The sequence below is a fragment of the Lynx canadensis genome, chromosome E3 (genome assembly GCF_007474595.2).
Source record: "Lynx canadensis isolate LIC74 chromosome E3, mLynCan4.pri.v2, whole genome shotgun sequence".
In the NCBI taxonomy this organism is placed as follows: domain Eukaryota; kingdom Metazoa; phylum Chordata; class Mammalia; order Carnivora; family Felidae; genus Lynx; species Lynx canadensis.
This window is the reverse complement of record NC_044318.1, coordinates 16,663,836-16,687,596: the sequence shown is the minus strand read 5'-3', so window position 1 is coordinate 16,687,596 and position 23,761 is coordinate 16,663,836. Positions and strand designations below refer to the sequence as shown.

General features: G+C 37.7%; 1 protein-coding gene across 1 annotated transcript in view; it reads right to left on the bottom strand.

Annotated features, from left to right (window-relative positions):
- Window positions 1-837: 837 nt before the first annotated feature.
- REXO5 (RNA exonuclease 5) overlaps window positions 838-23,761 on the bottom strand; it is a 37,375-nt gene continuing 14,451 nt past the window's right edge. The window contains exons 7-19 of the mRNA XM_032591625.1: window positions 23,457-23,572; window positions 22,234-22,372; window positions 21,989-22,083; window positions 20,886-20,988; window positions 19,389-19,492; window positions 18,541-18,661; window positions 9,873-9,977; window positions 9,251-9,388; window positions 6,304-6,396; window positions 5,454-5,670; window positions 5,036-5,223; window positions 3,946-4,064; window positions 838-1,222 (exon numbers count right to left, since the gene is read on the bottom strand). Coding sequence (XP_032447516.1) covers window positions 1,141-1,222; window positions 3,946-4,064; window positions 5,036-5,223; window positions 5,454-5,670; window positions 6,304-6,396; window positions 9,251-9,388; window positions 9,873-9,977; window positions 18,541-18,661; window positions 19,389-19,492; window positions 20,886-20,988; window positions 21,989-22,083; window positions 22,234-22,372; window positions 23,457-23,572 — 1,620 coding nt within the window. The 3' untranslated portion in view covers window positions 838-1,140. The remainder of the gene's footprint in view (window positions 1,223-3,945; window positions 4,065-5,035; window positions 5,224-5,453; window positions 5,671-6,303; window positions 6,397-9,250; window positions 9,389-9,872; window positions 9,978-18,540; window positions 18,662-19,388; window positions 19,493-20,885; window positions 20,989-21,988; window positions 22,084-22,233; window positions 22,373-23,456; window positions 23,573-23,761) is intronic.

Below are 23,761 nucleotides of genomic sequence, written 5' to 3'. Positions count from 1 at the left end.
AACTACACACACTATTCAGTAACCCTCTATATTTCCTACAACATATATTGGGAATACATAATCACATCTTCACAAAAATCCCATAAGGTAGGTATGTACCATTACTGTCCCAAACACAGAAATGTTATTCAAGTTCATACAATATGTAGGAAAGCTAGGATTCAGAGTCAGTCTGTATCCAGAGGTCCACTTCCACTTAATAGCTACCAAGAATTCCACTGTGCTCACTCTGTGATATCTGCTCCGTACGTGTTTATGTGAAACTATCCTATTATGATAGGATATTCCTACAGAAGTGGAATTGCTGGGTCCCCATCTATGAAACAATTTATAAGGGTTTTGGTGTGATACATACTGTATACTGGGTTAGTTCATCTTTTCTAGAGGGCAGCTAAGTATCTCTGTTTTGGAGTTGTGTGTGCCTGTACCCATGTCCTTTCCAACACAGAATGTTAATATTTTAGGAGGTGATAAAAAAGAGCAGTAGCTTTTACTGAAATTGAAGCTTCCAGTTCTAAGGGGAAGATCTGGTGTGATGGGGCCACCTATTGGTGAAGGGTGGCACTGCAGTCTCACTGAAGGGAAGGAAGCATTCCTAAAAATGGAATTGGAAGGGTGCTTCCAGTGTTGGTAAAAAGCTTAGTCTTCCTCTCTTGTGTTGGGGGGGGAGGGTCTGCCAGATTTTCAGTTCAGTGTCTTTTCCCTTCAGTTTTTTAACAGCTGTCAATGAGAAAAGTGTGCCTTAGAGAAATTTGCTTCATAGATAGTATAACTTTGACAACCTGCATTAAGGGCTGAATTTTCTCCATAGTGAAGTCCCTTTTCCTGGTTTCCTTACCTACATATTACCATTTAATAGGAGTGCTACCTAGGATGAGCATGTACTACAATTTCCACTGACACAAAGAAAAGTACAAACTGGTTTCCTTCCCTCACCCCATCTTAAGATCAGGAATGCTTGAATTGTAGGCATTTATTGAAAATTTGTACATGCCATATAAACGTTAGGACTAAACTTCTTAGGTAGTATACCATTTCCACAAAAGCTTGTCTGCTGGACAGAGAGGCTGCAGCCTGACCACATTCTCTGCCACTGTCCACAAAGGATGATAAATGGCACATGGAAAATGATGGTCAGACTCACGAACATATTTTTGGGGTGGTGCTTTCCTCTTCATCTTTTATTCCCATCAGTCCTAGGCCAGAGAATGATCCATGAGTGCTGCAACAAATGAGTGAAGATAGGTTTCTAATCCACAGGGTTGAAAGAATGGTTACAGACTCATAGGTAAGAGGTGGTAAGTTATTTTGGATATATGTATGGGGCAGAGGACAAGCAGGGAGACAGTTTATGGAAAGCTGCCTACTGAAAATGATTCAACAGAAAGAATACTGACCAGTCCCAGAGGCCTAGAATCAATTCAGCTCTGCCATTTAACAGATGTGAGGCACATCTCAACCAAAGGTGAATAACCTCAAACTGAGGCTATTGTCTTCAACTATAAAACCATTAAATACTTAAATTAGGATCTCACAGGGCTTTTGTGAGGACTTTAGACAATGATTGATAAAACACATCATTTCCTCATATATCATACAGATCATTCACCATGTACCAAGCATTATTTTAAGCACTATATGCATTCTCATTTAATCCTCAAAAGAGCTGCTGTACCTAACGTAGGTACTGATGCAGGTACAATTGTTACGTCCACTTTTCAGAAAGAACCAGGCTCATAGACCTAAAAACTCGCTCAACAAGTTGAGTGACAAAATAATGCATATTGTAAAACACTTGGTACAGTTTAGAATTTAAGAGTCAACATTTTAGTTCCCTGCCACCTTGTAGTGAATATTCAAAGAATTGGGTTGGAGGGCTGAGGAGCTATCCAAGGCAAATCAGGTGGAAATGAGCAAAAACAAACACAGAATCTGTCACTACCTGATGTCTGAACTTACGCTAACAAGCACTAGCCTTTTGGGCATGGAAGACTGGAGCTTTGAGTGCTGGAGAGTGGCTCTGGAGTCAGACCATCAGGGTTCAAATCGTAAACTGTACTTATTAGCTAGTTGTGCGGCCTTCAGCAAGTTGCTTAACCTGAACCATTTTCTCCACTTGTTAAATGAGCACTCAACAACCTCAACTGAAAACACATGTAAGCATTTAGCACAATGTCTGACATTAAGGGTTTGATGAATTATGGCAAATATTGCAATATTTAAAATCTTCATTTTAGCATCTACTGGAAATACAAGGATTAAGAGTTGAGTCAGGCTCCATGCACGAGGAAGCCTACATTCTCTGCTACTCCTTCATCCTGTGCTTTTAACCCTTTCCCAGGGCATTGGGATCATGGAGACAGTTGCCAAAACAAGGCCCAGAGAACTTAGTGTCACACAGCAAGCTTATAGTTTAAGGAAATGCATGCTCAACATGGCTATAGAAATCAAGATGTAACTTAAAATTTTTTTTTTATTTTAATTAGGCTCCACGTGTGGGGGTTGAACTCCTGATCCTAGATCAAGAGTCACATGCTGTACGGACTGGACTAAGCCAGCCAGGCACTCCCTTAACATGTAACTTTTAAAAGAAAGAAGTAACATCAGGTTTCCTTATTGTAGGCTTTTTGCTATTTCCAGAGTTTTTTCCTGACTTGTTAGATGTGTCTTAGGACCTTTTGCCTTAGAACCTAAGCCTTTTTTGCTCCCTGACCACAATGATCCCTTCCTCAAGCTCTCATCCACTGTAGAATAATATCCTAGCCACTTCTGGAAGGAGAAAGCTTTGGCCTATTCTTAGCTTAGCTTACATACACAATGGAGAATCTAAGAATTCTACCTAGAACAGAAGACCCTTACTCTACCCCCACCTCCACATACTGGCTCTGACAAACTATCTCAGGGCAAGTCAGTCTGTTCTTCAGAGTCTCTGCTCTTAACCAAAAAGATTTTTTGGCAACTTATGGTCACCTTGTGCTGTTAACCTCCACAAAAGCCTGTTTAAAGTATATCAGTCTAAGATTTTTTTTTTTTTTTTAAATGTAAAGACTTAATGGCAGCTTCTGTTCCTCTCAAGCAATTCTCTCAAGCTGCCCAAAAGGTAGCCCATCTCACTAGTGGCCCTAAGATGCATGTTACAAGAATTTTATGACAGGAAATTAATGTCTGATCCCATGTTTTAATGCCTGAGGCATTCATGTTCTGCCATCTGGGACCTTGGGGCTGGAAAAGAATCCTAGAATGTCAAAATTTTAAGGAAATTTTTCAGAAGTAAATACACTCTAGTGATTTTCAAACTGCTCAAAAGAGCTACAGCCCCCCTTGCCCCCTCCCCCAATATATATGCTCATCCAACTACCCACTCACTCATTCTAGAACTGCCTATCTTTAGCATTAGGATTTAACAGCAATTTTTCTTTTAACGAAAAGGTTTTATAGTTGGAAGGTTTGAAAAACACTGATCTCCAAATCTCTCATTTTACCAAAGGGAAATTGAGACCCACAGTGGGAAAGTGGCTTGACCACCTGTCAGGAGATACATGAGTGGCTTGACCACCTATCAGGAGAGCTGGGACTGGACCCAGAGTTCTGGTCCATTATTCCTCAGGCTTAGAATCAGCAAAACAGGCTCTCTTTGGCAAAGAGGGAGATGGTAGAAAAGGCAGGAACACCTGAAATGTGAGAAAGATCATATCTGGTCTAGGCCTTTCCCTAGAATTTTTTGACTTTTTACTCAAGTGGGGTTAGGCAGATGCCTCCTGTCCTATAGAGGCTGCAGGCCCTAAGACCTCTGGCTTTAAACTGGGATGAGCTATCTCCTTGTGGGACTAAAAACAGTAATTGTAGGACATATACATGTAAAATGGATAAAGAGAACATCAACAAAAGGCCAACGGCTGAAGTCCAGGAGCCAGAATCATGAAGGGACAACCCTTCAGTCCTTACCTCTTGGTTCCTGGCAATAGGATGAGGCAGAGAGTGCCCGGGCTCAGGCTGTGGTAGAGCTTTCCTATCTTCCGGCCCCAGCGCCAGGCTGCTATCTTTGGGTGGTCCACCTTCAGAACCTACAATAAAAGTCATGTGTTAACACTCAGCCAGAGTACCCTATGCTCACCTGTGGAGAGGCTGCAACTTTTCAGGGTTTGAACTGTGGGGTCCCAGGAAAGGCTCTACGGAAATCCTCTATATGAAGCTAAAGCCCATACTTAAGGGTTCTTTGTCCATCCCTGCATCCCTAGTCCACAGGTCAGTTTAGTAGGAGTATTCTGTGTGGGTCTTCCAGGGCCCTGACTTTGGGGAACCACCTCACTAATGAGAGGCCCAGACTAAGGAGTCTGGCTCCTGTCATGAAGTATCTTTGTGACCTGGGAAAGTCACTCACCAGCTCTGGCCTCTATTTCTTAAGTGTGGGAGATTAGACAAGTCTAGAGTTCCCCAAACTTCAGCCATTCACCTTCTATCTTCACCCTTCTGCTTGTGTATCCCTCTAATATTTTTCTTTAACAGTGAGTCAGTTTGTTCCCTCACCTCATTGAAATAATTTATCTAGAAGTCACAGGTTCAGTGTGATTGCCGTGTACACTTTAGTGTTAGAAAAACAAGATCTTAATATATAAGTGGGGGGATAAAAAGTCCATCTATGACCACTAAAAATCATCTTGTATATGTAACTACACTTTGAGAAAAGCCTTGAATTACTAAAGACGTGCCCAGCTCTTTAACCTCCTCCTATGTTAGCAGGCCCTCAAAGTACCTTGAGAGCCATCTGGAGGATTAAAAGCCTGATTTTAGCAGGTATGGAGGAGGCAAAAGTGTAAGACATTTTGAAGAAAAATGTGTTTAGGTCTGGAAGAAGCTGGAGAATGAAATAAAACTAGTGCCAGGGAAGGAAAAAAAAAAAGCTCAAAGGCTTTAAGTGTCACTTGAGCTGGACTCCTAACTTCTGTAAACATCAGAAGGCCAATCAATGCCTAGAGACAGTGAACCAAGACCGCTGCCTTTCCCCTCTGACCCCAGGATTCACTCACTCACTCACCTGTAAGGCCTGCTGCTCTGAAGGGGGAGGTATGACACGAACCCCTGGGGTCCTTCTTGATTCAGGAGGTATGCCCCTGAGCCAAGCATGGAGATGCCTGGGGGTTAAGGCATGCCTGCCTTTCAGCTTCCAGTCCTTGCCTTTGAGAATGTTGAGAGCCCTCTGGGCACTGCCAAAAGTTTTGAATTCTGAAAGCAAGAATACCCCCTTCTGTCACTAAGGGCCTTTAAAAAGCCTGGTCCCCATGGTACCCATCCAGGTTGGAGCTTGCCAGGGCCAGGAGAGGGCAGAATCAGCTGCTGACCTGGTCCAGTCCCCTAGGAGGGCTTATTTGGTGAACACTTACCTTTTCTGACCTCACATTATCACCATCCCTAATCTCATTACCCCAAGATTACATTGCGTAGTTTAGACTTACTCAGGAAACAGTATTTTTTTTGCTTTCCACTTTTAAGATCTTTAGGCAAGATCACAGCTTCCAGGCCAAGGAAAATGTTGGACTGCTGCAATAGGTGTTCTTTAAAGGTTTGGTTCACTCCAGACAGGTATATAGTACCTCGGTTCTCAGAATCTTGTTCTAGCTCCTTCACAAGACTGCTAGAGTCAAGAGTGAGCTCCGTCACAGGCCTCTGCACCTAACCAAGGAAGATGGTATTAGTGGTAGCAAGTCACTACTTCAACTTCAAGGCCTATTATATACTAGCAGGTAACTTAATTCTGCAGTTTCCTTATCTATATAAAGAGGTTAATGATAAATGCTGCAGAGGACTATGGTAGAGACTTCTGTATTAGATAAATAATACATAAATGAAAATATTTTTGTGTAAACATACTCTCCTCCCTTTCCTCCTCCCCCCGAACACCCTGCAATGGAAATGAATTCCCTGATTTCTACCCCAATGAAATTATTTGCATAAGAAACTTAAAGACACCATTTGATCTCTTTAAAAGTTAAAGGAAAGGGCAGCTATGGAAAAACATCCAGAATAAGCCTTTTAAGGTCTAAGTAGTGATAAAGAGTACAAGGAAGACCCTAATGTAGCCCAGGCTGATTATGACAAGAACAAAAGCTGTCATGTTTTACGGTCACTGCTAGAAGAATGCTGGGCTTGGCTGAAGGCTTTCCATAACACAAAGTCTTGTGTTTGTTGGGCCTCTTGAGGGCATTTCTCAAGGTGGTGTTATACACTAGGGTACTGTAAATACAGGTCATGCTAGGTCAGGGCTGATTGAAGGGTGCTGCTTTTTGCTTTCTCTGACTACCCTACCTTGATGCAGGTACTTTCTACCAGAATGCCATCCAAGGATTCTATAGCCAGCTGGGCAGCTTCCAGAACTTCATACTGAATACACAGATGTGGCTGCAGAAAAAACAAGATTTTATCTTTGCTTTCTAGGCTCAAACTATTAAAGAAGGGACTGGGAAAGGGCCCTAAACTACTGGCCAGAGCCATCAGAATAAATGTTCTCTTTGCTGTGCTGGGCTAGACAGTGATCGCAGATCACCTTTAGGTAAAATCACCAAGGTTCATTAAGTGATTTCTCAGACAATAAGTAACCTTTATTAGTCATTTAAAATTGAAGCCTTGTCTTCCTGGGTGGTATCAGCAAAGCACTAATAAATCTTTAGTACCCAACTTGCTTTTCATATTATGTATTATGAACCACTAAAGTCTTCATTGCAAGTCACAGAGACTAATTTTGTCTTGTTAGCTTATTTTCACACAGGCACCTTTCTTATAAGCTTGGGGAGGTTAAGTGCTTCCACTGGATAGGCTGCATCTTCAAATTGACTGCTTTTCTGCTTAATGATTGAGGTATAGCATCATCATGGAGATTAAAGTGCTCCCAGAGAAAAGCTTCATGATACTAATTTGGCAAAAGAAAATAAAACAGGGGCGCCTGGGTGGCGCAGTCGGTTAAGCATCCGACTTCAGCCAGGTCACGATCTCGCGGTCCGTGAGTTCGAGCCCCGCGTCGGGCTCTGGGCTGATGTCTCAGAGCCTGGAGTCTGTTTCCGATTCTGTGTCTCCCTCTCTCTCTGCCCCTTGCCCGTTCATGCTCTGTCTCTCTCTCTGTCCCAAAAATAAATAAACGTTGAAAAAAAAAAAATTAAAAAAAAAAGAAAATAAAACAATTGGACTTTATCAGAATTAAGAAGTACATCAAAGGACACTATCAACAATGTCAGAAAGCAACCCTAAGAATGGGAGAAAATATTTGCAAATCACGTATCTAGTGTAGACTTCATATCGAGGGGCGCCTGGGTAGCTCCCTCAGTTTGGCATCCAACTCTTGATTTGGGCTCAGATCATGATTCCAGGGTCATGGGATCGATCCCTGCGTCCTCTGTACTGAGCCTGGAGCTTGCTTAAGATTCTCTCTGTCCCTCTGCCCCTCACCCTGCTTGCAATTGTTCTCTCTCTCAAAAAAAAAGCATATCTAAAATACATAAACTGATAAAACTCAATAATAAAACATCAACCCAATTAAAAATGGGCAAAAGGACTTGAATAGGTAATAGGTATTTCTCCAAAGAAGACATATAAAAGAGAGATAGAAATGCAAAAGGGAGACAGAAAAAATAAGTGTCAGCTGGAATATGGAGAAACTGGAACCCTTGGCACTCAGGGAATGTAAAATGGTGGAGCCACCGGGGAAACCAGTATGGCAGTTCCTCAAAAAATTATACATAGAATTGTCAATTTTGGGTATATACCCACAAGAATTAAAAACAGAGACTTAAATAGATATTTGTACATCCATGTTCACAGAAACATTATTCAGAGTAGCCAAAAAAAGGAAACCATCCAGATGTCCATCAACAGATGAATGGATTAACAAAATGTAGTACATCCATACAATGGAATATTATTTAGCTTTGGAAGGAATGAGATTCTGAAACATGCTACATGGATGAACCTTGAAGACATCATGCTAAGTGAAATAAGCCAGAAACAAAAGGACAAGTACTGTATGAGTACACTTATGTGATGTATAACAGACTAGTCAAATTCATAAAAACAGCACAATAGTGGTTACCATGTCTGGGGGAGAAGGACTGGAATTCTTGTTTAATGGGCACAGAGTTTCAGTTCAGTGATGAAAAAGTTCTAGATACATTCCAAAACCCCCAGCAGATGCCTGAAACCAGAGATAGTACTGAACCCCTGTATATACTATGTCTTTTTCTACACATAAATATCTGTGATACAGTTTAACTTACAAAAGCACAGTAAATCATTAAAACAATAATAATAAAATATAACAATATACTGTAATAATGTTATGTGAATGTGGTCTCTGTCTCAAAATACTCTACTGTATTTATCCTTCTTATGATGTGAGACAATAAAATGCCTACTGGTTAAGATGAAGTGAGGTGAATGACTTCCACAGGCATTGTGAGGTAGTGTTAGGTTACTACTGATATTCTGACGATACATACGTTAGGAAGAAGATCAAGTGCTTCTGGACTGTGGATAAGGAGGTACTACTGTACTTAATAACAGAACTGTACATTTCAAAACAGCTAAAAAGGCAAATTTTATGTAGATTTTACCAAAAAGAAACAAAAATCAAGACTTCTAGCAAGAAATTACAGTCCCTTCACATATCCTTTTTATCCCTTAGGTTCATCTTTCTGGGGGATATTTCTATTTATATTTTTAGGTATAGGAAAGACATTAATAAAAGATTAGGAAAAAGCACATTCTAAATATCTAGGATTCTGTACTTAGATCACTTTGTAAGATAGATTTTTTTTATTAAAAAAAAAATTTTTAATGTTTTATTTTTGAGAGACACAGAAAGTGAGTGGGAGAGGGGCAGAGACAGAGGGAGACACAGAATCTGAAGCAGGCTCCAGGCTCTGAGCTGTCAGCACAGACCCCGATGTGGGGCTTGAACTCACGGACCACAAGATCGTGACCTGCGCTGAAGTCATGCTTAACCTACTGAGCCACCCAGGTGCCCCATGGAAGATGGTAGATTTCTTGATTCTCAAAACAAAACAAAAAAATCAGAGGGTTGGCAATACTAGGTACACATCCTTGTGGGTCAAGAACTGCTTCATCAAACAGAGCATGACTCATACTCCAGTTGGTGACCATCAAGCTCACATCAGTAATATTTGTTACCTGAATGGCCCCAATAGACATCTGAATTTCCAACACTAATCCAAAGGTGAAAATCTAAGTTTTCCTGTTTCATTACCTGATGGGTTTCAAGAACAAGAGACATTGACCGGACTGGGCCAAAGCTCTTAAAAAGCCTCTTCACAGCCCTGAGGTTGCAATTTTTGCTAAATGGCCCAGCATAAACAGTTGACATCTCTGTCCACTTGCTCCTCATCTATAAGAAAAACAATACAGCAAGGAGGTGAATGTGGTAAGAGAATTAAATCAAATCTAAAAAAATCGTGAGTCAAAACATGGGATAACTCTGATTCAAGAAATTTCTCAACACAAACACTTGCCAAATGCACAAAGATTTGTATACAAGGATTTCATGACCACACTATTTGGAATAGCAAAAATTTATAAAGCACAAATGATGAAAATAACAGGTATACAAATGGAATACTATACAGCCGTTAAAAACAAAGATCATGTACTGACATGAAAAGATGTACATGATACACTTAAATGAAAAAGTAAAGCTGCATGATAGTATACATAGTCTGATTCCCATTTTTATAAAAATGTGTTTTCCAAAATATTAATACAAAGAAAATGGAGAAATATAGAGCAAACATAATAAAGTATGCATTACTTTCCTTTATGCAGAGAGATTATAACTCATTAAGTAAATCATCTAGCACAACTCATTTACTTACCCTCTTGTTCATCTCCTCAGTGAGCTTGTATGAAAAAGGTTCAAAAGAGAACTGGACGATGCTGAAGGGAAACAGAGGGATTTCCACTCTGGCCTGCTCAAGAACCTGCAGAGAACAGCAAAGCCTGGATGAGGCAGGAACCTAGTGGCTCCTAGAAGTGAGCCACAATAATATGAACAAGGTTGCCTTTTTTACCCATATTAAAAAGCAATATGGGGCTGACTTTAAGGTCTAGAAGAAAATGGTGACCCCATACAACTTTCTAGAAAACAGTAAAGAGAATGATTAACATCACACAGGATTCATGCCTTTAGGATTACTAAGAAAAAGAGACTACTATAACCAAATTATCTCTAAGAAATAAGTTAAATCCCAACAGAGCTCCCACCATTTCATACTGTTAAAGCCTGTGAGTAAAGACAACAAGGAGAGGAGGCTTAAAAGACTGGAAAGAAATCAAGAGGCATGGAAGTCTTAGGTGAAGTACAAACAAAATCACCCCCGAAAAGAAAAAGCACAACTGAAAGCCAAAATAATGAACACATGTCACGAATTTGATATTTCACAACACTTGACTAAAGGGAAGAAGCTTGGCAGCCTCAGAGAAATGCTTTTGGGGAAGATAAGATCTATAGAGAAGAGGTAATACCTCCTTAGAGACACTGCAGTGAAGGGAAAGAAGGAAATAAGGGAGGAAATTAAGGATCCTGGCAGAAAGATAGTAAGACTAATGCCACCCTCTCCCAAGAGTATTATAAACTCCTTATTCTTTCCAGCACAGTATCATCCTCAAAATAATCACTTAAAAAAAAAAAGAGAGAGAGAGAGAGAGAGAGAGAGAGAGGCATCAGCAAAGTGCAATACAAGGAAGCTTCAGGCCCTTACTCTCCCACAAACACCAAGTTAGCAATATAGGCCAGAATACTTTTGTGTATTCTGTGAGAAACCAGTTGAGAAGCCACAGCATTTAGACCAACATAAAATCAAGAAAGGATTCTATGGAAAGGAGTAAGAGTGTTTGTGGTGTTTTGCATGCTCATTCATACCCCTCCCCCCATCCAACCTAGCACAGTGCAACTCAGAGGAAACCTCCCCACACTGGGAGATTCAACATTTTGGCTTGTCTTGAGGCTGCCTCAGGGACTAGTTTCTGTCTCACTTGACTCAAAGCACTGATGGTACTGGCAGCATTGTCTAGAAATTCCTGAAAAGGAGTGATGTCAGTAAGGTCATAAAGTAGGAAGCTTCAGGCCCTCATTCTTCCACCAAGACACCAAGTTAACAATAACAAAGAGACCAGAATACCTTTGCAAGAACTCTAGAAACCAGTTGAGAAGCAACAGCACCAAGACCAACAAAAAAACCCAGGGGTTTCAGCAAAAGGGAAAGGAAAATATGCAGTTTTATGTGCCTACCTGTGTTCCTCCCCATCCTAGGAAGGATCCACTGGAGATCCTCCCACTGGATGGAAATAAGAGTGGACTCTGCATCCAATTTTATGGCTAGTCTAGGGTTGCTGAGGGACTAGTTTCTGTCTCACCTGACGTAGAGAACTAACAGGACTAGGACTGGCAGCCTTGTTTGGAAGCCAGTGAAAGCAAATGCAATCACCATAGCACATTAGAGCCACAGTTTCATAGGCAGATGCCAAAGGGGGTAAGAGATTATGAGCATTGAGAAGAAACAGACAAGCTCCTTAGGGAATCTGAGATAACTAGAAGTACTCACGTAAGCTCCGAGAAGACACATCCTCAAATTGGTTTGAGAGGTCCTGGAACCTCTAGCTAGGCTATTTACCGAAAGTCTTCTGCTCCATGATGCCAAGCCATATGATGGCAGAGATAGTTGGTTCTTTTCCAAATGGTTAGATCTCAACAAAGAAGATCACAAGGCATACAAAAAATAGGGGGAAATGGCCCAAATGAACAAAATAAAATTCTAGAAACTAAACCTAAGAAACACAGAATGAACTAAAAGAGAACAACACAGACAACTAATGGAAATCAGCAAAATGATGATGAACAGTATGAGAATAGCAACAAAGAGCAGCCATAAAAAATGAATGAAATCCTGGAGCTGGAAACACAGTAAGTGAATTGAAAAATTCACTAAAGGAGTACAACATCAGTCTTGATTAGGCAGAAGAATGAATTAACAAATGTAAAGACAGATCATTTGAAATCATCAAGTCAGAGTAAAAAAAAAAGAAACAAACAGATCCTAAGATGGGACAATATCCAGAAGACCAATGTACATACAATGGAGTCCTGGAAGAAGAGAGAAAGGGACAGAGAGCTTATTTGAAGTAACAATGGCTGAAAACTTCCCAAATCTGAAAAAAAGAAATGGACCTTGAAATTCAAGAAGCTCAAAGAACTCCAACCAGGATAAATCTAATAAACCTAAAGAAACCCACACAAAGACATATTACAATCAAACTGTCAAAAGTAAAAATCAAAGACAGAATCTTGAGAACATCAAGAGAAAAGCAACTCCTTGCATAGGAGGGAACTTCCTTAAGATAATCAGTGGATTTTTCAGCAGAAATCTTGCAGGCCAGCAGAGTGGTGTGATATATTCAAAGTGCTAAAGAAAAAAAAAAATCAAGAATACTGCAGCCAGCAGGACTCTGCTTCAAAAATGGAGGGGAAAAAAAAAAAAAAAAAAAGCTGACAGAATTCATTACAACTAGCCCTGATCTGCAGGAAAGGCTAAAGGGAGTCCTTCATGATGGAAGAACATTAGACAGCAACAAGACGCCACATGAAAACAAAGTTTCCAGTAAAGGCAAACACGTGGTCAAATACAGTAACCTCTATTATGGTAATCTTGGTGTATCAATTCACTTTTAATTCTTATTCAAAATTTAAGTGACAAAAACATGAAAAAATAACTATTCCTATGTTAATGAATATATAATCTATATAGATGTGATTGACTAATTATTAAATGCATTCACTTAATCACTTTCAAACTCTAATTTATTGGTAACTTTTCCTGTTTTTTTATAATTTTTTAATTTGAATATAGCTGACATACAATGTTACATTAATTTCAGGTGTACAACATAAGTGATTCAACATCTCTATACATTATGCTACACTCACTACATTTATCACTGTACAATGCTAATACAATATCATTGGCTATATTCCCTATGCTACAACTTTTACATAAAGGTGCAATTTATAACATCAATAACATAAAATGGGGAGGGTGGAGCTTATAAAAGTAGAGTTTTTGTATGCAACTGAAATTAAGCTTTAAGATGTTTTAGGTAGTTGTAATAACTATAAACAAAATATTTATAGAATACACAAAAGGAAATGATAAAGATATCAAAATATGTCACTACAAAAAAAAATCACAAAGGAAACAACGGAAGACAGTAGAGAGGAAAAGAGGGACATGGCACTGGCATAAAGACAGACATCTAGAACAATGGAACAGAACAGAATTCAGAAGTAAAACCTTGAGTATATGGTCAAATGATCTTTGACAAAAGTATATAGTCTAACAAAATGGTACTGGGAAAACTGGATATCCACATGCTAAGGAGGGAAGTTGGAACCTTGCCTTACACCATCTATAAAAATTAACTTAAAATGGATTGAACACCCAAAGGTAAGGTCCAGAACTATAAAACCCCTAGAAGAAAACATAGAGGAAAGTTTCATAATAATGGATTTGTCAATGATTTCCTGGGTATAACATCAAAAGCACAGGCCACAAAAGCAAAAATAGACAAATGGGACTACTTAGTTCCTTAAAACACACAATCAGCAGAGTGAAAAGGCAACCTATGGAATGAGAAAATGTTTGCGAATCATGTATCTGATGGGGAGGTAAACATATTGGATATATATATATATACACACACATATATATGTATATATGTATACGTACATATGTATATATGTATATATATATGCATATATATACATACACACATGTGCACGCACACGTAGGGGCACCTGGGTGGTTCAGTTGGTTGAGTGTCCGACTTCAGCTCAGGTCATGATCTTACGGCTTGTGAGTTCGAGCCCCACATCAGGCTCTGTGCTGACAACTCACAGCCTGGAGCCTGCTTCAGATTGTCTCTGTCTCTCTGCCCCTCTACCGCTCCATGCTCTGTCTCTCTCAAATATAAATAAACATTAAAAAAAAATCCTAAAATATTAACAACAACAAAAAAAAACAATTAAAAACTGGGACTTCAGGGGCACCTGGATGGCTCAGTCGGTTAGGTGTCCTACTTCAGCTCAGGTCATGATCTCGCGGTCTGTGAGGTTGAGCCCCGCCATCAGGCCCTGTGCGGACAGCTTGGAGCATGGAGCCTGCTTCAGATTCTGTGTCTCCTTCTCTCTCTGCTACTCCCCCACTCATGCTCTATCTTTCTCCATCTCCCAAAAATAAATAAATGTTAAAAAAAAATTTTTTTTTAAATGGGACTTCAATAGACATTTCTTAGAAGATTATATACAAGTGACAAAAGAAAAAATGTTCAACATCACTAATTATAAGATACAATGAGCTATCACCTCATACCCATTAGGATGGCTACTAATAAAAAAAGTAAAAGTGTTGGCAGAGCTGTGGAAAAGTTGGAACTCTTATGAACTCTGCTGGTAGGAGTGTAAAATGCTGCAACCACTATGGTGAGTGAACACTATAGGAGTTTCTCAAAAAATTAAAATCCCTTTAAAAAATAACTATTTAGGGGCACCTGGGTGGCTTAGTTGGTTAAGTGTCCAACTTCAGCTCAGGTCACGATCTCATGGCTTGTTGAGTCTGAGCCCTGCATCGGGCTCTGTGCTGACAGGTCAGCACCTAGAGCTTGCTTCAGATTCTGTGTCTCCCTCTCTCTCTGCCCCTTGCTTGTACTCTCTCTCAAAAATAAACAAACATTAAACATAAATAAAAATAACTATTTAAAGTAAAATAATAACATGTAGAAGTAAAATGAATGATGACAACAACAGCATCATGCCAGGAGGGGAAAATGCAAATATACAATTGTAAGGTTCTTGTATGTTGAGTAGTAGAAGATCACTTAAGGTAAACTGGGACAAGTTAAAGATATACTATAAATCTTAAAGCAACCACTAAAATAACACAACAGAGAGTCATAGTTAATACACTGCCAAAAGAGATAAAATGATCATAAAAAATACCACATTAACTCAAAGGAAAAAGAAGAAATAGGAAAAAAAAAGAGATGGGACAAACAGAAAACACAGCAAGATAAGAGATTTAAACCTAACAATATCAATAGTCATATTAAATACAAATAACCCTACTACACCATTTAAACAGCAACAATTACTGGATTGAACAAAAAAGCAAAGCCTAATTGATTATTACAAGAAACCCACTTTATTGTTTTATTTTTTTAAACATAGATTTCTTAACTTATTTATTTACTTATTTACTTATTTTTTAGAGAGAGAGGTTCTTAAGCTGGCTCCATGCTCAGCTGCATGGGATTGATGCAGGGCTCGATCCCATGACCGTGGGATCATGATCTGAGCCAAAATCTAGAGTCAGATACTGAGCCAGGCACCCAGGGACCCCAAAAAACCCACTTTAAACATAAAGATACAAATAGACTAATGCAAAATAAAAAATATGTACCATGACAACAGTAATCAAAAGGAAGCAGGAGGGGCTATATTAATATTAGACAAAGTATAAGTCAGAATAGAAAATGCTTCTGGGGATAAAGGCCTATTTGTAATGATAAAGGGGCCAATTCATCAGGAAGACATAAGCATAATGTTTATGGGTCTAATAGCAAAGCTTCATTATACACAAAGCAAAAATTAATGAGACTCCAAGAGTATACATACAAATCCACAGTTATAGTTGGAGATTCCACCTCTCAATAAATTTAAAAGGATTCAAGTAATTGAAAGTACATTCTCGGATGACAGATAATTTAAGAAGTCAGTAATAGAGATCTCAGGAAGATACCTAATTATTAAATGGAAACTAAATAACACACTTCTAAAATGCCATGGACCAAAGAAATAATCAAAAGCAAAATTAAAAAGAATTCTGAACTGAATGAAAATGAAAACAAAACTTATCAAGATATCTAAGATGCAGCTAAATATAGAACTTGGAGGGAAATTTATAGCTCTAAAATACCTGTAGTTAAAAAGAACAGTTGCAAATCAATGACCTCACCTAACACTGTTCTGGCTGCATTAGCCAAAGCACTTAGAAAAAAAAAATTAGGGACATGAGAATTGGAAAAGGAGAAATAAAACTATGGTACATAAACACACTGGAGTATGATGTAGCTATAATAAAGAATAAAGAAGATCCTCAACAAATTGATATGATTTCTAGGATATATTGTTAAGAAGAAAGAGCCAACTGCAAAAGAGCTTATATAGTATATTAACTTCTGTGTAATAAAGAGAAATATCTGCTTTTCTTTACAAAAAAAAGGGGGGGAGTGAAGTATAAATGAGAAAATAACAAAGTTATTTACTTACATGAGGTAGTGGGAAGGATTAGGTAACAGAGATATGTAAGGGAATTCTACTTCTCTGAGTATATACTTTTTGGTAGTTTTGCCTTGGGAGGCACATTAATGTTCTACAGATCCCAAAAATAAATCAATAAAGATTCAAGAGGGAAAAAAGCCTAAAACTGAAAGCAAAATGAAACAATGGAACTGAACTATATTTTAAATACAGCTAACCTGTAGGTGAGAAAAACCAAGTAACTTATAAATGAAAAATATTCCAACTGAATACCCAATATTCAGTTGTAAATGGGGTGAAGGATAAGGAAGAGACTGAACTTCAAATTCTTAACTAATTCTACAGTGATTTGGGTGCAACAATTCTACAACTATTTTGGATATAGTTTAGGTTTGAGCAATGAGTAAATGTTGATGTTGTTGGGAGCCAATGTTCCCACACTGGATAAAGGGAGATTCAAATATAGAATGAGGAAAATCAAGGAACACCCCTATATGAAAAGGCTGAAATTAAAGGTATTCATATAGACATATGATTTCTAAAATATGTGTATACATATATATGTGTGTGTATATGTATATACATATATATATATATATATACACATTTATATTTATATGTGTGTGTGTGTGTGCACGCACATGTATGTATATCTATATGCATTTATTTCCTGTTGTCTGCTTTAAGGGTCTAGAAACAAAGACACCCCAGTAGCAATATGCATACCCAATGCCCAGATCTTGGTTTCTAATATCATGATGAAACTAATTATCTTGTAACAAAAAGTGCTAAAAAAAAAAAAAAAAAATTATGGGTGCATGTCACAAGGACAAAGAAGCCACTTTGAAGGGGCTACCATTAGCTAAATCTGGGAAGTCTGAAAACCAAAACAATGTAGTAAAATCATAAATTATAATTTATAATTAAACAAGAATCTACGAGTCCTGAACTAAACTGGAATCTGTGAGTCCACACTGAATGAATAAATAAATAAATAAGGTAAAGGGAGGATTCTTGTTTATGGAATGCTGAGTAACAACTAGTAAGTATGAAGGAAATGCTAGAGTTGGAAACCACTTTACAACAGGTTAAGAATCATCAGTTTTTCAAAAAAGTATCTCCTCATATTACTTATTAGAAGTAAGGGACAAAAGTAGTAAATCTACAGTGGAGATAGCAGACAACATCTTGCTAAGGTCATCAAAATAAACAGCACAAAAGAAAGGACAGATGGGCAACATGTGCCTCTGATATGATACCCTGGAAAGTAAACATGACTTATAAGTAGTCTGGCAAAGAATGCATAACCTGTGTCTAATCATAGGGAAACACCACACAAACTCATAATTGAGGAACATTCTGGGTGAGGTGATATGCAACATGTATTACTTAAAAACCACCACTGTCATGAAAAAAGAAAGGTTGAGGGATGTATTCAGATTAAGGGAAACTAAAAAGATAGGACAACTAAATGCAGTATGTGGCCCTGGAAGGGAAAAGAAATGCTAAAAGGCATTATTGGGTCAACTAAAAACATTGAAATACAGATGAAATTAGAGAAAGGTACTGTGTTAATATTAAATTTACTGAAGTTTATTATGGTTATATAAGAGAATATTTCTGTTTTCAGGAAATATACATTGAAGTATAGAGGGGGGAAGGGCCATGATATACGCAACTTACACTCAAATAGTTTCAAAATTAAAATGTCATATAGAAAGAGGTAGAAAGAAAAAGCAAGAGAGGATAAGCATGCCAGCATATACACACATAGAGCAAATGGGACAAAGTGCTAACAGAAGATGAATCCAGTTAGAAGGTATAGACGAACATTCACGTAAATTTTCTCTAAGTTTACAAAACTCTTTCCAAATAAAATTGAAAAAAATATATATATATAGGTCTTCTGAACAAGATGACTTAAATTCATGTTGTGATCTATCCCTTCTACTTTACACATACAGCAATAATAGAAAAAAATATAAGAGACAACCAAAAAAATACAGTCAGGTTAAAAACTAAGATAAACATCTCTATAAACCAGAAAAAGACCAGAAATACAAAGTGGTGTACGATGCCGAAGGTGGGCTCGGCAAGCAGACACTGTCAGCTGACACTCCTGCTCCTGTGGGGCAACCGGAACACAACCTTCAAAGAGAAAGTAGGTCACTCACCTCTTTATTTGTAAGGCACTTAATAGTTTGACAGTTTCTGGAAGAAGAAAGTTCACTAGTTTCTGCTTCCCGGGTCAAGAAAAGGAGTTTCTGACCCATTAAGTCCAAGCATTCTAAAACACTGTAAAGAAGTTGAAGATATCAGATTAAGAACCACCATTTTCCCTAACCTCAGAGTTATTTCTCTATACTTGTACTGTCAAATAAGGGAGCCACTAGCAACATGTGGCTATTTTACTTAAAATTAATTAGTATTAAATAAATTTACAATTCAGTTCCTCAATTGCATTAATCACATGTACTGTACTGTGTGGACCTTACTGGACAGCAGAGATATAAAACAATTCCATCACTGTAGAAATCATATTGGACAGTAGTGCTCTATATTTAAGGGAAGGAAGGATAAACAAGAAAAATTCTCAATGTTTAGGTTATACTCTAAGGATCTGATACATTTATTATGGTGTGGTGACAAACTCCTTCTGAACCTGTTTTTTGTTTTCCTCTAACCTGGGCAATACCTCAAGGCTATAGGTGATTGTTGAAATCAAAATACCCACAAGTCTATCATCTCTCCTAATGCTACTTAGTTCATTTCAATATCTTTTTTTTTGTTTGTTTGGTGAGACAGTTATTTTAATAGCAGTCACGAGATTTAGAAAATAATAATAATAGATGCTATTTAGGGTAGAAGGTGGTATTTTTCCCTCCATGGTTTTTGTGATGGAAGAATGTTACTCATACTATTGGTAAACATTTTTCAATAGACTTAACAAACAAAAAACTCCAAGTTTTGTATGTCAGAAACCATATACTCTTTGTTCTTGTTTAGATCTGAAAAATATTACCTTGTGTTTGACTGCTGAACTACTTCTGCTGTATTTCTTGGCCCTTGGCCTGCTGCTAGCAATTCTTGGTGACTAGCTAGTGCCTCCAGATTTAGTTCTGCAATCTTGAAGAAAATAAAGTAGTAAAAACCATCTAATTTCCTGCAAAGCATTTGAGGTTTAAAAAAACAAAACAGCAAAAAAAAAAAAAAAAAAAAAAAATCCAAGAAAAACCCATTCAAGTGGTGTTCTTTGCTTCTGCAGACAGTGGCTTTGTCACTGCCACAGACCCAGGCTGGCTTCAATAGTTACCAGATTGTTTCTGGCTGCTTAGCCAAGAATGGCAATCTGTTACCAGCTGTTGGTGTTGTTATATGAATACAGAAAAGGGCCAAGTAGGGCTAAGTAAAAAGGGATGGCAATTTTGACTCATCACTGACCCCATGGAGTCAGTCATTTAAAATTCACTTCTTTATGAACATGCAACTTTTGTAAATGATAAAAGAATGGCTTTTACAGCAACATCAAAAAAGACCTTTTATTGGTTTAATACAAAATCAGTTTATTATTCTTCCATAAAGAGGGGAGACCACTTGGGAGTTGTGATGTAGAGAGTGAGATACAAACTATTATTTATATGTCCAATAAGATATTTTAGAATGTCTTTCTACCACCGTGACACAAAATACTATTCTGGATGTTCATGGCTCTAAATGGACTACAATTTATTTCATAGTGCAGTCATGATAGAACATATGCAATGGGACAATCTAATAGGTTAGAATGTATGGTAATAAGGCCTGTCAGAAACTGTGTCTTCTTCAATGTCTCCCTTATGTGCTATTCTAACTTAGCACCCACTGAATTGCTACTGAAAAAATGGTAAGCTCCTCCCACCCCAAAGGAACAAAAGCCTATGTCGATTTTTTAATTATTACAATTATCAACATACAATGATCACCACCACATTATGGTGCTTAATATATTCAAGACACTATATTAACAGCTTTATAAAAGATATTTCATTTACCACCACCAACAAACTAGAGAAATGTGTTCCCATTTTACAGGTGTAGAAACTAAAGTTGTTCAAAGAAACTGACCCAATGCAGGGCTTGAACTTACAACCCTGAGATCAAGACCTGAGCTGACATCAAGAGTCGGACACTTAACAGACTGAGCCACTGAGGTGCCCGTTAAGATTTTATTTTTATGTAATATCTACACTCAACATGGGGCTCAAACTCACAACCCTGAGATCAAGAGTCATGTGCTCTACTGAATGAGCCAGCCAGGGGCCTCTATCCTATATTTAAAAACAGATTAAGTCCAACTTCAGAGACCACATACTTATCTACTACATTATGCTAGTAATATAGGCCTTAATTCTGAACACTCAGCTTGAATTACACTCCTATCTTTGTAAAGAAAGGTAACAACAGGGGATGGCAGTCTGTGACTATCTGTTCTAGTCCCATAATTTTAAGAAAAGTAAACACACAGGTCAAAGATACTAACCTTCCTTGGGCCATACTTAAGGAAATACCGAGCCAATTCAAGGGTTGTTCTAGCATCTTCTGTGGCATCATGACCAAGCCTATCTGGACACTGTATATCCTTCCTGGAAAGTCAAGATAAAATTGACATACCTGGGACCATTTTTTAACGACAGGTTCTTTCAGCTACCTCAAATATTCTGGTTATATGTAAAATTTCAGCAATCTGATCATCAGATTTCATCATAACAATCAAGATTCCTTTATTCCTAAGTGCCATGAGAGTACCAGGAGTGAGAGGACTGACGATATACAACAATCAGAAATGGCTTTGTTTACAGCAAGCATATTATCTGGACATTAGGCTACCCAATAAAGTCTCTGACCATGCCCCAGCCAACCCCTTGTCTCATTTTTTAGATGTAACCATTTTTTAAAGTTAACTTCCAGAAATTTTTTATTTGCATGCAAGTGTCTATATGTATTTATAGGTCCATACATCTTTTCTGATTCATTTTTAAAAACCTTTAAAAAGTATATATATTTGTGTCTATAGATACATCCAAATCTAATCTATATCATATTGATATCTGGGGATATGCAGATCTTGTTCTGCATCTCCATTTTATCCTCAGTAATATCTTAAGAGTTTTTCTTACTAGCACATATATAGATTCATCATGTTCTCTTAACAATAATGAAGTATTCAATAATACAGATAAATGTAATTTATTTAACCAGTACTACAGAATATTTGCAGGGTTTTTGGCTATTTTAAACCATACTATAATGAACATCTTTATACACATGTGCTTGTACATTTAATATAGGAACATTATGTTTTCAAATTCTGATTAACTTTTCTGCCCCTCCCTGTCCCGATCTATCCATTAAACCTCAGCTGTGAATGTAAACCCCTTTTTGTATTCCCACGATTTTTCCATTTGTTAGTCATACTTCTCTGGAATTAGCATCCCAGGATTCATAAGAAATGAAAGGAATAATGTCTACAGACTAAGAAGAAGAGCAGAGATCCTCAATTTTGCTATTTGCATTAAATAAGATATTATATGCTAACTTATATGTGACTTATCAGGACAATATTATAAGATGCAAACAACCTACCCCAAAATAGCTTTGGCTAAGAACTTTAGCTTAAATCTTCTGCCCTGCTCTCTGACATAAAGCAATGATGTATCAATAACATATGGATGTATCATCTGAGGAGGAAAGAGAATAGAATGAGTAGCATCCTATGCTAAAGTAAAAAACAACTGGGCTGGGGGACAGAAGAACCCAAGACTTTAGATTTGAGATGAGTGGAACAGGCATATAAACTGGAAAAACTAAGTTCTAAATCAGATACTCACTTTTAGCGCTCTGAGATCCAAGCCTAATGAATGGCCCACTAACACAGCATCAGGAGGAAGCAGTGCTTTTAACTGTCTCTGTACATCTTTGAGTTTGGTTGTCACTGGGTTAAGAATCTTCTTTGTAATTCCTGAAAAGCTTTCAATGAAAAAAGAGAAATGGACAGGTCAAGGTTTCCTCCTTGAAAAGTCATTTCAAAAAGAGTATTTTTAAAAATATGTGCTAACTGTAAAAAGGCTGAAAATACAAATAAACAAAGAGGAAATTTAAAATGACCAATAATCCTACCACCCAGAGATCACTTTTTACATTTTAGTAAATATCCTTTCATACTTTTGATACATATATTCATGTATGTATTTCATTCATAAAAATTCAATCATAATGCATATTACTTTATAACATGATTTTATCATTTACTATATATCATTAACAAGTTTTCACATCAATTAACCTACTTTAACACATCCTTTTAAATGGTCACAGAGTATTCCATTATATGGATTTCACATATTTTAATCAATCCTCTACTTTCATATGTTCCCATATATTTGAAATACTGTGACAAACAAACTTATACATACATCTTTGCCACAAATGACTGATGATACTAATTATCATGCCTCCTAATGGACAATCTTTATCACTATCATGGCCTCTCTGTGCCTAAGCAAGCATCAATTTATAGATGCAACTTCAATGGGCAAAAAAGAGTAATGTTTTACTAGCTTTTTTTGCCTAATCATGATAAAATGTGTATTCTAAAATTGCATGATAATCCTTAAAAAGGCAGACAAAAATTTTTGAGCTTCAAATTTCTTAGTTTTGTATTGGTTTTCAAGGTCAAGGCAGCTTAAGCTCTAAAATCCTTTGACTGATAAATAATGATTTGCAGGTTTTTCACATGAGGTCTTATTAGACAGCAAAGTTCCAGCTGTTTGGCAGTTGCTAGATCATGATTACAACCAGAGACTCTAGACAAGGAAAATATTGTGCTTCCTTAAGGTCACAGGAAGATTAGAGAGCAAGAAGGGTTAAGAGCTATATACAGACATTGTGCAATTTCAGTATTAAAATTTACACCTGTGGTACCCCAGCTTTGTCTTTCATAATATAGATGTAGATAATACCTAACTAAACAGAAACTACAAACTATTTGTGTTTTCACATTCCACTCTAGTCTGCCAGTTCAAGGGAGAGCAGAAGGCAAGGTGAAAAATACCTGGTAAGGTAGTCCAGAACCTTGTTGTCAGGTTTAACAAGTTCATCCATAACACAGCAGCCTCCTTCAGCAACCAGTGAGATGCGTGTTAGCTCCCTCCCCTTGGATGTGAGGCACTGAAAGACCAGGCTAGAGTCAGACTGCTGAACGGTGGAAGCTCTTGCTTCCTCTCATTATTCAGACTACATCAACTGCTGTCGACTATAACCTACTGGGGACCCACTGACAATGGCACAACCTTTTGCTAACTAGAGAATCCAGAATGAATGAAATTAAAGCTGGGCAGACTGCTGAACCTTTCATCT